The following is a 13,561-nucleotide window of genomic DNA, read 5'->3' as shown; positions in this document are numbered from 1 at the left end:
CAGCGCCGCTTCTGGCCGTTTTTCTGTATATGTGGTGCTGGGGAATCGAACCTAGGGCCTCGTGTATCCGAGGCAGGCGCTCTTGCCACTAGGCTATATCCCCAGCCCTCATCAAAGGTTTTTAAAGCCTGAGCCAAACAAAGGTTCCATCTGCAACACACAAGTCTAATCATGAAGAGCTGGCTATTTCTTCTAACATGTCTCTCTCTACAACTAGCAGAACCACAGGCTGTGCCCCTGGCAGAAGTGCTTCCTACTGGGCTCAAAACACAGGAGTCACTCACCTCAAGGTATTGGTAGAAATGGCTACAATGCCTTCAGGACATTGTTCAGAGGCAAAGCCAGATGCAAACTCCAAGGTCTCGTAAGACAGGGGTGTAAGATGAAAGCGAGATTGATATGAATAGCTCAACCATGAACGGCTTGACATAGCCAATACCTAAAGAGAGAAGAACACATCTAATAAATGGGAAAAGCTCAAACATGATAGGATGACCAAATATCCTAAACCAATTTCAGTCCACAGAATATAGAAATCTAAAAAGCCATTGTGTTTGGTACCACCGGGGCTCAGGCTATAATCTTAGCTACTCAGGAGGCAGAGATTTGAGGATCACAGCTCAAAGCCAGTCTAGGCAGGAAACTCTGCAAGACTCTTATCTCTAACAAACTACTCAAAAAAGCAACAAGTGGAGTTGTGGCTCAAGTGGTAAAATGCAAGCCTTGAGCAAGCCTGAGTTCAAGCTCTAAGACAGGTACCCCCACCCCAAAAGAAAGCCATCACAGGCAAAAGAAGTCTAGAGAAGAAGCAGTATGGCTCAGTGTATTCTAAAATCGCTGCTAATCACTCCCTTTTATCTGAGTCTGTTTCTTGTATATACGTAAAATAGGAATAACTATCCCAAGGCTGAACAGCTGTAAGAATTAAACAAAGTAAGATTTAAGAATTAGCACAGTGGGCTGGGGATATGGCCTAGTGGCAAGAGCGCTTGCCTCGTACACTTGAAGCCCTGGGTTCGATTCCCCAGCACCACATATACAGAAAATGGCCAGAAGTGGCGCTATGACTCAAGTGGCAGAGTGCTAGCCTTGAGCAAAAAAAAAGGAAGCCAGGGACAGTGCTCAGACCCTGAGGCCAAGGCCCAGGACTGGCCAAAAAAAAAGAATTAGCACAGTACCCAGTGACACTAATATTCTTATCTACTAGGAGCCTGCGATAAACCTGGCTGGTTTACTCATGGCTAGGGTGCCCTGGGTGGAAGAAGGTCTTAGCTATCCTCAGCCATATTTGCTCAGTATAAAGAAAATGCCAATACTCTTAAAGTCATTTTACATTCAAATGTGCCGCTTGCCCCCTTAGATCACTTACTGCCTCCTGTCCTTGCATTCGGACCCGGAAGAGCTTCACAGGACGAGATCCTAGGTACCTAGTGCGGGTGTCAGACAAGTCCCCAGTGACAGGATCTAGGACAGTTCTCAGCAGCACACCGTTCTAATCAAAAGGAAAGGAATAGGTGAAACATTCAAGATGCAAGTAATCACCTACAATACAGAAAATGACTTGGTAGTTTTTTAAAACACCCTAGCAATCATCTATCCATTCATTTCCTCATTCACTCATTCATATGGTTACTAAACATCTACCAAGTGAAAAACACTTCTTTTTCACAATGCATCTTGCAAATTTTAAAAACTGTATTATGATAAATTCTTCTTTATAACTTTAATATAGATCCGCAGTTGAAGAATCCAAGCCTCTTTGACCATGGTTTTTTAAACACCATTTCCTCTAAAATGAAAAGGCTCCTAAGAGAAATGACCAATCCAAGGCCAAGGCAAGAATGTAATTAGGTATAAAAACTGCTTTGCTGTAATGAAGTGAACCCACAGCAGCACTATTTTCCTAAGTGGTTATCTGAAACTATGAACACAAAAAATTCTAGTAATTAGATAAAGGAGCATGTGAAATCTGCAGAAGGCTGGATACAATGGGAACATACAAACTTCTGGAACTCTTACCTGCAGCCCAATGTTCAGATACAAGAAACCAATGGAACCTCTTTCACCCAGTTCATCCTGCTTCTCGGTTCCACCCATTTCCACGATACACAAGGACTCAGGTTGGGCTGGGAGAGCCTGCATGCTCAGAGGCTGCAAACAGTCCTGGGTGGAAGAATAAGAGAAGAAAATATAGCATAGAATAAAACAAAATCACAGGAAATGTCGACTTTGGAAAACAACATACACAAAGGCTAGTAATCAAAGGAACAACTTTCTTGTGGGCAAGAAAAACCTTAGAAGTATGTGGGGTTTTGTTGAGACATTGTCTCCTCTTTGTAGGTCTCGAACCTGCAATTCTGCTGCTTCAACATTCTGAGCACAGGGTACATAAGCATGTACTACTACACACTTGAGGATGAGTTGCCAGAGGGTAAGAAACTATTAAACAAAATCTCAGAGTAACTTGGGGAGGAATTTCCATTCCTCTTTTTGTCAAAGTTGATAGTGATAAAAGTAAATAAGCAAAGGATATATCCTCTTAAGCTATTAAGTCCCTAGAGAAAGTCAAATTCCATTTACATAAAAATAGTCTCAAGAAGTGGGGAGCGCTGGTGGCTCACATCTGCAATCCTAGCTACTCAGGAGGATGAGATCTGAGGTTTGTAGTCCAAAGCTAGCAGGGACAGGAAAAGTCAGTGAGACTGTTATCTTCAAAATGGAGATGTAGCTCAAAGTGGTCAGCATCCAGACTGAGTCCAAGCCTCATGACTAACAACAAAAAAATCTCAAGGTTTTGGGGTTTTTTGGGAAAGTGCATAAAGGATTCAAGGCTTATGCCAAAGAAATACTAGTAATCTCAGATCAACACCCTTAAACCACAGCCTAAGACTCCTAGGGTATGCTGCCTTGAGAGTAGCAGCAGCTACACAGCTCAGCAGTGGTGTAGAGCACTTGCCTAGGTTCAGTTACCAGGACCACAAACCAAAAAAGAAAAAGGAAAAAAAAAAAGAAATGAAGCAAAAGCAACAGGTTTTGGGATCAGATCTGAAGTTGAGGGCATCACTCACTGAAGGATCCAGGGAGATGATTCTGACAGTGTTGTCCACCAGACCCACAGCCAGGAAGCGAGACCGCTGCTCTCCAGGAGGCACATTGGCCAGACTCATGCACACCACATCTGCTGACATCTCCTTCCGCTCTGTGTACTCATTCAACTGTCCTGACTGTAGAAGGGAAGAAAGGAAATGAGTCCTCCAGACCTGAGCCCAGGGAGGAAGAAGGCTTAGGTTTCTTTGTTTCCTCTTCTAATAGTCAAAATCTAAGAATTTTTCTATCTGTGGTCCCAAAACAAGTTAACCACAAACAAAATTAATGTCTCCAAGTGACAAAATCAAGAATTTTCAGAGCCAATCTAGTTCTCAGAAATTAGAAATGTACTTAGATAAATCTACTTATATTTTGAGTGAAAGAGAATTCAACTATGATGATTAAAAACAAAGAAGTCTCGGGCTGGGAATATGGCCTAGTGGTAAAGTGCTCTCCAAATCCTAGGTTTGATTCCTCAGGACCACATAAACAGAAAAAGCTGGAAGTGGCACTGTAGCTCAAATGGTAGAGTGCTAGCCTTGAGCAAAAAGAAGCCAGGGACAGTGCTCAGGCCCTGAGTTCAAGCTACATGTATATGAGGCAAGCACACTTTCCACTAGGCCATATTCCCAGACCCCACAGTAGACTTTTTGATAGCAAATAATTTACAATACCAGTCCATATTCAATACAAAAAATGTGAACTTGATTTAGATAGCTTAAAATAAACATAAGCCAAATATCTTGGGAAAAGTAGATGAAGTTCAGAGGGAGAAATGTTTCACTGCTCAGGGGGATCTCACAACTCCAATTAGAAGCAGACTTAGTTTTCCCCTCTGAAAAGGGCTAGATTGGCCAGTAGGCACTTCTAGTCCCCTATTCTTTTTCTTATGCATATATTCCAGATGCTTGAATGACAACTCCCATCTTTATTCTGGACCCTACCCTAAGGCCTACACAGGGCCTCAATACTTCAAAACAAACAAATGGAATGAAAATAAAAGAAACCATACGGGATCCATCTCAAAATAGACCAGCTCTCCTCCTGTCAGAGCGATCACCACTTGTCGCTGGTTCACTGCACATTTCACAATGGTTTTCTTCCCAGGAGTCTTCCACTCATTGACTCTCTTGTCTGCTCGTATGTGCCGAATGCCATCTGGATACACCTAGGCAACAAAAGGAGACTTGATCTTAGTGATTTGATTTCATCACTCAGGATAATCCTCACACCACTAAACCTGAGGCATCAACTTGAGATAGTAGGCCTTAGACAAAGTCAAAATTTTTTTTTGTTCAGTCCTGGAACTTGAACTCAGGGCTTGGGCACTGTCCCTGAGCTTCTTTTTCTTTTGCTCAAGGCTAGTGCTCTACCACTTGACCTACAGCACCACTTTCAGCTTTTTCTCCTTATGTGGTACTGAGCAATCGAACCCAGGGCTTCTTGCGTGCTAGGCGAGCACTCTACCACTTATGCCATTCTGAACATGGTCTTTTTTTTTTTTTAAGTTTATGTTTTACAATGTTCACTGCAAGAGAGTTCAAAGTTCCCTGACAAAATGCATACAAAATACATAACATACTCAGCAGGTATCCTAGCTATTCAGGAGGCTGAGACCAAGTGAATCAAGGTAAAGGTAGCCCAGATAAAAAGTATGGAAAACCCTATCTCCAAAGTAACCAGTAAAATGCTGGGCTGGAGGCATGACTCAATAGTGTGGTTAAGAAAGCCAAGGAGACTCAAGGCCCCGAGTTCAAACTACAGTAACAGCATCTCCCACAAAAATATTTGACATTGCAGGTACAGTAGCAAGCTCAGCCAGAATTTTTTTTTAATAAAAACACCTTCATTTTGCTCAAAAGGGCAGTCAATAGATACAGAGAAGCCAAACCAAACAGCCCCTACAAAATAATTAACATCAGCAGCACATCCTCTTGCTCAGCCAGAATTTTACACTTCCAAATTCCCCAAGTAGCTAAGTTGGCAAAAAGTTAAAAGACTTAATTCTTAGTGCAATTTTCTGTTGATGTGTAATAATAGCATGTACCTTTTACCAATCTGTCTGGAAAGTAAAGGCGGAGAGGTATAAACAAGTATAAAACTAGTAGTGCAAAGGAGAATGCAAGCTAAGCATGCCACATGCAAGTTCTGCGAATCCTCACCTGCACCAAGGCATCATCTCCTAACAAGGAGCAAGACAAAGTTGGGGTGGTGCCCAGGAACCCAGAGTCAGTCACTTCTTCCACAGTCTCTCCAATAGAAAGTACAAGGGTGGCATTCACGAAAGAAACAATAATGTAGGCATCAAATTCATCTGAAAAAGCAAAGAATGGAGTCGGTTAGTGAAGAATTCATCATAATTACAAAGCCAAACGAGTTACTAAGTTTTTAGAAATCTTCCAAGGTACTTCTGTGTGTAGTAAAAACACATACACACACCCAACAGTATGATTCAAAGATAACTGAGGGTCGTAACAGTCGACAGATGAAGAGCTGAACATACTGAGTATAAATGTCTTTCTCTAACACCCTTGAAAACTTGCATTTTCTTGAAACATTTGCAGAGATGAGAACACAAGGAAACCTGAGGCATGGGAAAAATGTAAACTTCCAAAGATTACAGGCTATGGCTTAGAATGGGGTCTAGCAGTAGAGTGCTTGCCTAGTATGCATGAAGCCCTGGGTTCAATTCCTCAGTACCACATAAACAGAAAAGGCCAGAAATGGCGCTGTCCCTAGTGGTAGAGTGCTGGCCTCGAGGAAAAAGAAACTCAGGGACAGTGCCCAGGCCCTGAGTTCAACCCCCAGGACTAGCAAAAAATAAAATACAGACTACTTAAGCTTTCATGAGATTAACTCATTCTAGGGTTGAAACTGGGAATTGTAGTCCCATTGGGAATGATTTAATAATACCACATACCCAGGAAAGGGGGGGGGGCATTAATATTTATCAGTCCTTGACCTCTCAGTTTTTCACTATTTAAAAATACAACTTATCCAATGGTCATGAGCAATCCCTATTAGGATTTGCTTTTCATAAGGAAAAGTAGCTGGGTAAACAAACAGTAAATGAGGTTCTCAAGGAAGTCATAGATTTGAGATACTGGCAACTCTAGAAGTTTCCCTAAAGATCGGGTTGTCAAAGGCCATCTATTTCCCACTCTACAACAAAAGTTTCTCTATCCCTATATTCACAAAGTTTGATGCAAAGCTTGCTAAGTGTTGAATATAATCACGTTTATTTTTTAAGAGTTGAAGTTTTCTACTTCACATGAAGTGCAGTTTTCTTACTTTTTGTTCCCCTTAGTTAGAAATTAGGTAGAAAGAGGAAAATAGCAGTTGTGGAGAGAATACTAAGACAATAGTAGTTGTAGGACTAGTTGCCTGAGTTTAGTCAGAGCTCAGTGCTGTAGGGCTAATGTGCTACTCACACATAAGATACATTTCTGGCTTTGATTTATCCAAATGAGCTACATTAGTTCAGCAGAATCAGCTTTTTTTTTTTTTTTTTTTTTTTTTTTGCTATAGGCCACTGATCCAGGCATCAAGCTAGGATGGTCAGAGGACTATCATCTGTTCTGCCTCTGACTGATAGAAGAGCAACATCACTAATGAAGTATCTCATTGCCCATTGCCAGGGGGTAGATTAGTATTCTATATAGAAGGAGGGGTCAAGTGAAAAACATGTTACTGGTAACATCCACAATAGTGTTCTGACCTAAACAAAACACAAAATCAACTTGGTGGGTAGTATCTGCTCTTTGTAATAGAAATGTAACTCAGGAAACTGCTATGTAAGAAAAGGACTGCTTGACAAAACTTGTTTCAGTTAATACATGTGTGTGCCAGGGTGGCAAAAGAGCAAGGACCAAAGCTCTCTACCAATTAGTGTCCTCTAAGGTCCAGACCAAGTATTCATAAGGAGTAACACTGGACAAGATAATTGGCTTTTATTATATTGTAATTGTCAGTATATATTCAAATGCTTTGGGAACACTGTACAAAATGGTTTTACAAGACTAAGCACAATTGACCATCAAAATTAATTAGGATATGGCTGACCCTGAAATGGATCATTCATCTCCACAATACACCAAACTTCTGGACTCTACTCCAGCTCACAATGTTAAACTGGGAATTTCTGGCATGTAATCATCACTTACTTTTGTATGATTATTGCATCATTTCAACACTGTGATTACTAAAACTCAGTATCTGGAAAACTATATCAGATCAAGTTATAGCTAAACAACAAAGGGCTCAGAGTGATCAATTTTTGAGACAATTTTTGTCTCTTCTTTCAGTCATGAGAGAAAAGGGATATCCAAGTAGAGACACCATGCTACTTCGACTTACATGAAAGAGAATTGGGGGAGAGAGGAGGGAGTGGTACCCTGGTTCATACTATCCTTTTGACCAAAGCCCCAGACTGCTCAGATGTAAAGAGAGATGCTGAGTCAAATTAAATTAAGGTCATATTTGGTTAGACAATTCAGCAATCAGGAGAGCATTAACTTGGTACCTATAAGCTGCTTCACATTACAATTTCTTCATGGTATTTATTACCCAACAAATACCCAAGCACACATCTATTCTCCAGCTACAAAGACATGGCAGATTACACTGTTCTAGGGAAATTGTAAGTTAAAAGTTAGCATTCAGGGAACCAAAGTTTCAGTCATGGTAGATTATATAAACTGTGGACATACACAATGCCTTTTTGTAGGGGCTGCAAGTCTCACAAAGGACTTCACTTCATAGCTGGGTGTGATGACCTGTGCCTGTTATCCTAGTTTCATGGGAGCTGAGATTAGGAGGATCACAGTTCCATGCCAGCCTTAGGCAGAAAAATCATAGATTTAACACAGAAAGTTATAAGTTGGGCGTGGTGGTATACAGTTGTCATCCCAGCTGTGATGGGAATACTAAAGTAAGCAGCACCTTTGTAGGAAGCAAGATCCAGTACAAAAAGAGCCAGAGGCATGGCTTAGCAGTACAGCACCCATCTACAAAGTGTAAAGCTCTGAATTCAAACTCCAAAACCACACACACACACACACACACACAAAATTTTAAAGCATAAGAATGTCTTAGTGTATGAGTATGAGAACACACATTTAGGTCTCACCTCAGTAGAATTTCTATCTGAGCACTATGTAAGTAAGCAACATGAAGAAAGGGATGTGCTTCACTCTTCTGCTTCCCTTGCCTTATGATCTAAGGCTCAACAAGTGGGTTATGAACCACCACACAGATAGGACTAAGCTTCCAGTATCTCAGTCTTACTTTATATTCAGAGGACTTAGAGCTTATCCTGCTTCAGCAGTCTAGAATATAGTCAAAAGCTTTTTCCAGGTCCTGATCGTTCAATCAGTACACCTGGAATAAACAACTCCAAGAAAGTGGGAAACTAGTTTCCTAGCTATATGTCCTTTCTGCTTAGTAAAACAAATTACTTTTACTTTCCACAATCTCCAGGAGAAAGCAGAGCAGCTGATCCTGGCCTCAGCCCAGCTGATGAATGAATGGCTGTGCGCCACTGTAATGCACAGCAGCCCACACTGCAGTCACCCTCTGAGAGACGCTGTCAGGGCAGCCTCAGTATTTTGTGAGGGTCCCTCTCCCTGGGACAACTATAAGAACCCACGGTAGACCCTAGCAGGTAGGTACACACCTGTGGTGATCAGCACCTTCACCAGCCACCTGTGGAAGAGAAAAAAAGGCTTGGTATTGGTAGTATACATCACCAAGTACCAGCCGAGGTTAGTAATTGCCTGATGACTGCACCATATGTGGACAGAGGAATGAATGCTCACTCAATAGTAACATGGGATATCTGGAAAGAAAATGAAAAGAGTACCTGACCTATTTGGGGTGATTATCCAAATTATAGTACCTACAGAATAAAATTGATAAGGATACAAGCCTTTCCCAGGCTTTGATATTTAGTACAGAAGAAAAATGTTCAACTACAACTTCTGTTACACAATATGTTGCATTCCAATCACTAAAAACAAAAAGGAGCCTTTGCTGATTCTCAAACATATGTACAGATTCATTACCTATCTTCTAACTGCTCCTGATAATATTCTTGTGCCTTAAATCACAACAGAGCACATAATACAGTTTTGCGTATTTGTCATCTTTTCACCTATGGGTGGTGGTGAAGATTTAACTCTGGATAATATAGTTTTGCATACTTGTCATCTTTTCACCTATGGGTGGTGGTGAAGATTGAACTCTGGGCCTTGTGTACACTAGGCAATCATCACTCTACAAAGGAATTAACTGCAGTTATCTTTTCTTTAAGATGACAACTGCTTTGAGGCAGATTCTATGTCAATTACTGACTAAATGGTGACCACACAGTCAGATAGTCAGGCTACAGGATACAAGTAAATAACTTATCTTAAAAGAAACCAACAAGACCAGCACACTACCAGTCAGTCAAAATGAACATTGAGCTAGGATTGAGGAGACAGTTTTCCAGCTCTACTATCTATGATGCTATTATGAATCACGCCTTAGAACATGTTGCCTTCTTCCTAAAAATGAAGAATAACTTCTCTATAAACCTAAATCTGGTTGACAACTTTAAAAACAGAAATTTAAAAAGTTAAAAGAAGCTAGATATTGTGGAACAGGCCACAAGTTCCCACAGCACTTAGCAGGCTGAGGAAAGAGAACCGAGACTCTAGACCAGCCTAGGGTACGTTTCAGGATAGCTTGAGCTACATGAGACCCTGTTTCAAAAAAGTAAAAGGTTGGGCTAGGAATGTGGCTTAGTGGTAGAGTTCTTGTCTAGCATGTATGAAGCTCTGGGTTCGATTCCTCAGTACCGTATAAACAGAAAAGGCCAGAAAGCAGCACTGTGGCTCAAGTGGTAGAGTGCTAGCCTTGAGCAAAAGAAGCTCAGGGACAGTGCCCAGGGCCTGAATTCAAACCCCAGGACTGGGAGGTGGGGGTTAAAGAGGGAAATACTAAGTCATCTCAAATTATCTTTCTAATCAAAACAGTCTAGGTAAGGTTTTCAAGACATATAAAATCAAGAGCCAACAAGTACATATCAATATTAACCACCTTCTTTCTTCAGACACAACATGGAAATCACTTAAACCAATTATCTAACAGTTATCTTCTCAGCTAAAATGAGCCTACCAATATTCTACTCACTTTTTCCCTCCCAACTTAATTCACTTGATTTCAATAACTACAATGAAAACAAAATCCACAAAAATGTGTACTATTCTACTAATAGAAAGACATTTTCCTCCTACACATTTCCCAGCTCCCTTACATTTGTTCCATTCAACTAGAACATGTAAACATCAGACACAATTACAGCTGTTTTCTATAAAAAGCTTTGTTTGCTGGCCAGGGTGATCTTACTCACCAGTCCCACATTCTTGAGGGAAAGGGGGAAAATGAGGTCTTGAAACAGAAAGGAACTTCCTTCAGCCACAATGTGAATCAATAGGGAAATGAGAACTGAATTTTAATTCTACAGAACTGAAGTTCAATTGACACAAAATCTCCTTCCTATTATAGTACTATGCATTTTTATATTATTCTCTATGTCAGAATAAGGTGACCATTTTTAACCAATAACTCAGACTCCTTTTCCTTCCCCACTCTCTTTTCTCTTCACTCTAAAATTCTGGTTCTAGTCAATAAATCAGTTTCCTTAGGCACAAGGAGAACTGACCAATTAACTAGCCATACAAAATATCTTAAATCATGTAAAATCATCCTGAATTGCACTGTACTTTCAGCACAATAATGAGAACACAGTTAAAGAAAAGTGAAAAAGAACAAGTTTCTCTCATAGCATGCTTCTTATAGAGCTGGAACCACTGTCTTATCAAGTCCCAAATCACCTAATATCCTCAAGGTGCTGTAATGTTTACACATTAAAACCTAAATAGCTGCCCTATGTTTCCCTTATCCACTTACACGAAAGCTAATAGATGAAGGTAACCTGATCAGGGAAAAGCCTCAAAAATATGGTGCTGATGAGCCAAAAGATTCTGGCATATGGGATTAGATAAGGTGATAGAGAAATATATGAATGCAGCCTCTTAAATCATCTATGTCAGTAGCTCCCAGATCATTTCACATATTAGGAAAGGGATATTTACCTTCAATGTGCCGACGTACTGTCCAGACAGCATTGGGGTTACCGGGTAGCTCAGAAACAGCCATTTCTGACACCTGGCAAGAGAGAAAACACACCACAGATCCAGTGAGAATGAAACGCAGCTACTTACTTAATATGCTACATAATAAAAGTTCAAAGGCAGTGTCTGTCTTACTTGTATGTCAATTTACAATATGAGAACACAGAGAAATAAGAACCAAGAACCAAAAGGATAGACTGGCAGTACCATAACTGAATAACAGTCATAGAACATCTCGGGTGGATACAGTCTAGGTTTTGTCTTTTTGTTCATTAATAGGATATACTGCATGCCTAAATCTTACCTCAAAAAAAAGTAATGCCAGGTCTTGTGGCTCACATCTGTAATTCAAGCTACTCAGGAGGATGAGATCTGAGGATCGTCTCATTCAAAGCCAGCCCTCATGAGACTCTTACCTCCAATTAACCACCAGAAAACCAGAAGTGGCACTGTGGCTCAAAATGGTAGAGTGTTAGACTTGAGCAAAAGAGCTCAGGGACAGTGCCTAGGCCCTGAGTTCAAGCAGGATTGACACCCCCCCCCCCCCCAAAAGCTGTAATCACTGCGAATGAGAGTCCATCTAGTAGCATCCCATTTATTTCCCTAGATGCAATAAAGCCAAATGCCACCTCTCTTCATGAGCCATGTCACATCCCTCAGCTTTCAATTAGCAATCATCTCTGCCATCTTATGTAAGTGGTCATAGAAATCATAGAAACTTGACTGAGAATGTGGCTTAGTGGCAGAGTGCTTGCCTAGCATGCGTGAAGCCCTGGGTTCTATTCCTTAGTACGATATAAATAGAAAAAGCCAGAAGAAGTGGCACTGTGGCTCAAAGTGGTAGAGCTCTAGCCCCAAGCAAAAGAACTCAGGGGTAGCACACAGGCCCCATGACCAAGAAAGAAAGAGGGGGGTGGGGGGAGAGAAAGAGAAAGAACCTCATTATCACTGTATATAATGGCATATGCCTGTGATTCCAGCACCTGAGGCAGATGTAGGATTCTGAGCTCTAGGATAGCCTGGTTACATGAGTGCATATATATAGCCTTGACTCACATATCAGATGTAAAGCTGACAGCCACTTTGCTCAACTAGGAGCACAATCCGTCAGAAAACAAATAAAAGAGAGGAATGAAGCAATGCTTAACACCTTTAAAATATTTTTATAGGGCTGAGAATCTGGCTTAGTTGTAGTGTGCATCCCTTGCGTGCATTTAGCCCTGGGTTCGATTCCTCAGTACCACATACACAGAAAAACCCAGAAGTGGCACTGTGGCTCAAGTGGCAAAGTGCTAGCCTTGAGCAAAAGAAGCTCAAGGACCAGCCTGCTTTTTACGGTCGTAGTCCCAGCTCCCAAGTATGGGCCATGACCCTGACCGGTCTGTATACTTTTTACTTCCCCAATAAATCCATCTTTTTACTTAGGAAAAAAAAAGAAGAAGCTCAAGGACAGTGCCCACAAGCTCTGAGTTCAAGCCCCAAGACTGGCAAAAATAGGAAAAAACATTTATATGAAAATATGTTGTATCAAACTGGAGACAAAGCAGGTAGGAAATTTAAACATGACTGAGGTCCTTTATCCCTTTAGAGCATACACAAAAATTTGTTAGTGTTGGGGCTGGGGATATGGCCTAGTGGCAAGAGTGCTTGCCTCGTATACAAGAGGCCCTGGGTTCAATTCCCCAGCACCACATATACAGAAAACGGCCAGAAGTGGCGCTGTGGCGCATGTGGCAGAGTGCTAGCCTTGAGCAAAAAGAATCCAGGGACAGTGCTCACGCCCTGAGTCCAAGGCCCAGGACTGGCCAAAAAAAAAAAAATTTTGTTAGTGCATATATGTCTTTGTGAAATCAGATTGCTCACTAGAAACAAGCAATAAGAAATCAGGAACTATGGCTGGTAACTCCTCTATACAACACCTTATCAATAACAATAAAATTATATTAATTAAAAAGAAAAGAAACTATGGCTGTTAGCCAGGCTGACTATAAACTAATCAGGAGCTGAGATCTGAGGATCATGGTTCAAAGCAAGCCCAGGCAGGAAAGTCTATCACATGCATGCAGGCAGGCAGGCTGGCATGCGCGCGCACACGTGCACGCCCACACACACACACACACACACACCCCTGTAAACTGGGTCCAACTTGTTGAAAATCTGATGGACTGATGAATATTTTGGCAGTCAAAAATGTTCAAATTCCCTTTTAAATAGTATTGACGGCTAATACTTACAATATGCCTATGCCTTCTCTTTTTCTTTTTTTTTTTTGCCTATGCCTTCTTAATCCTTTTGCA

The 13,561-nt window shown here is 41.1% G+C and overlaps 1 protein-coding gene across 1 annotated transcript in view; it reads right to left on the bottom strand.

Annotated features, from left to right (window-relative positions):
- Sf3b3 (splicing factor 3b subunit 3) overlaps positions 1 to 13,561 on the bottom strand; it is a 43,316-nt gene that overhangs the window by 9,839 nt on the left and 19,916 nt on the right. The window contains exons 11-17 of the mRNA XM_048355143.1: positions 11,226 to 11,298; positions 5,250 to 5,401; positions 4,100 to 4,255; positions 3,069 to 3,224; positions 2,020 to 2,163; positions 1,370 to 1,492; positions 285 to 439 (exon numbers count right to left, since the gene is read on the bottom strand). Coding sequence (XP_048211100.1) covers positions 285 to 439; positions 1,370 to 1,492; positions 2,020 to 2,163; positions 3,069 to 3,224; positions 4,100 to 4,255; positions 5,250 to 5,401; positions 11,226 to 11,298 — 959 coding nt within the window. The remainder of the gene's footprint in view (positions 1 to 284; positions 440 to 1,369; positions 1,493 to 2,019; positions 2,164 to 3,068; positions 3,225 to 4,099; positions 4,256 to 5,249; positions 5,402 to 11,225; positions 11,299 to 13,561) is intronic.

Source organism: Perognathus longimembris, chromosome 10 (genome assembly GCF_023159225.1).
Source record: "Perognathus longimembris pacificus isolate PPM17 chromosome 10, ASM2315922v1, whole genome shotgun sequence".
Classification (NCBI taxonomy): domain Eukaryota; kingdom Metazoa; phylum Chordata; class Mammalia; order Rodentia; family Heteromyidae; genus Perognathus; species Perognathus longimembris.
This window is presented reverse-complemented; position numbering and strand designations above follow the sequence as displayed.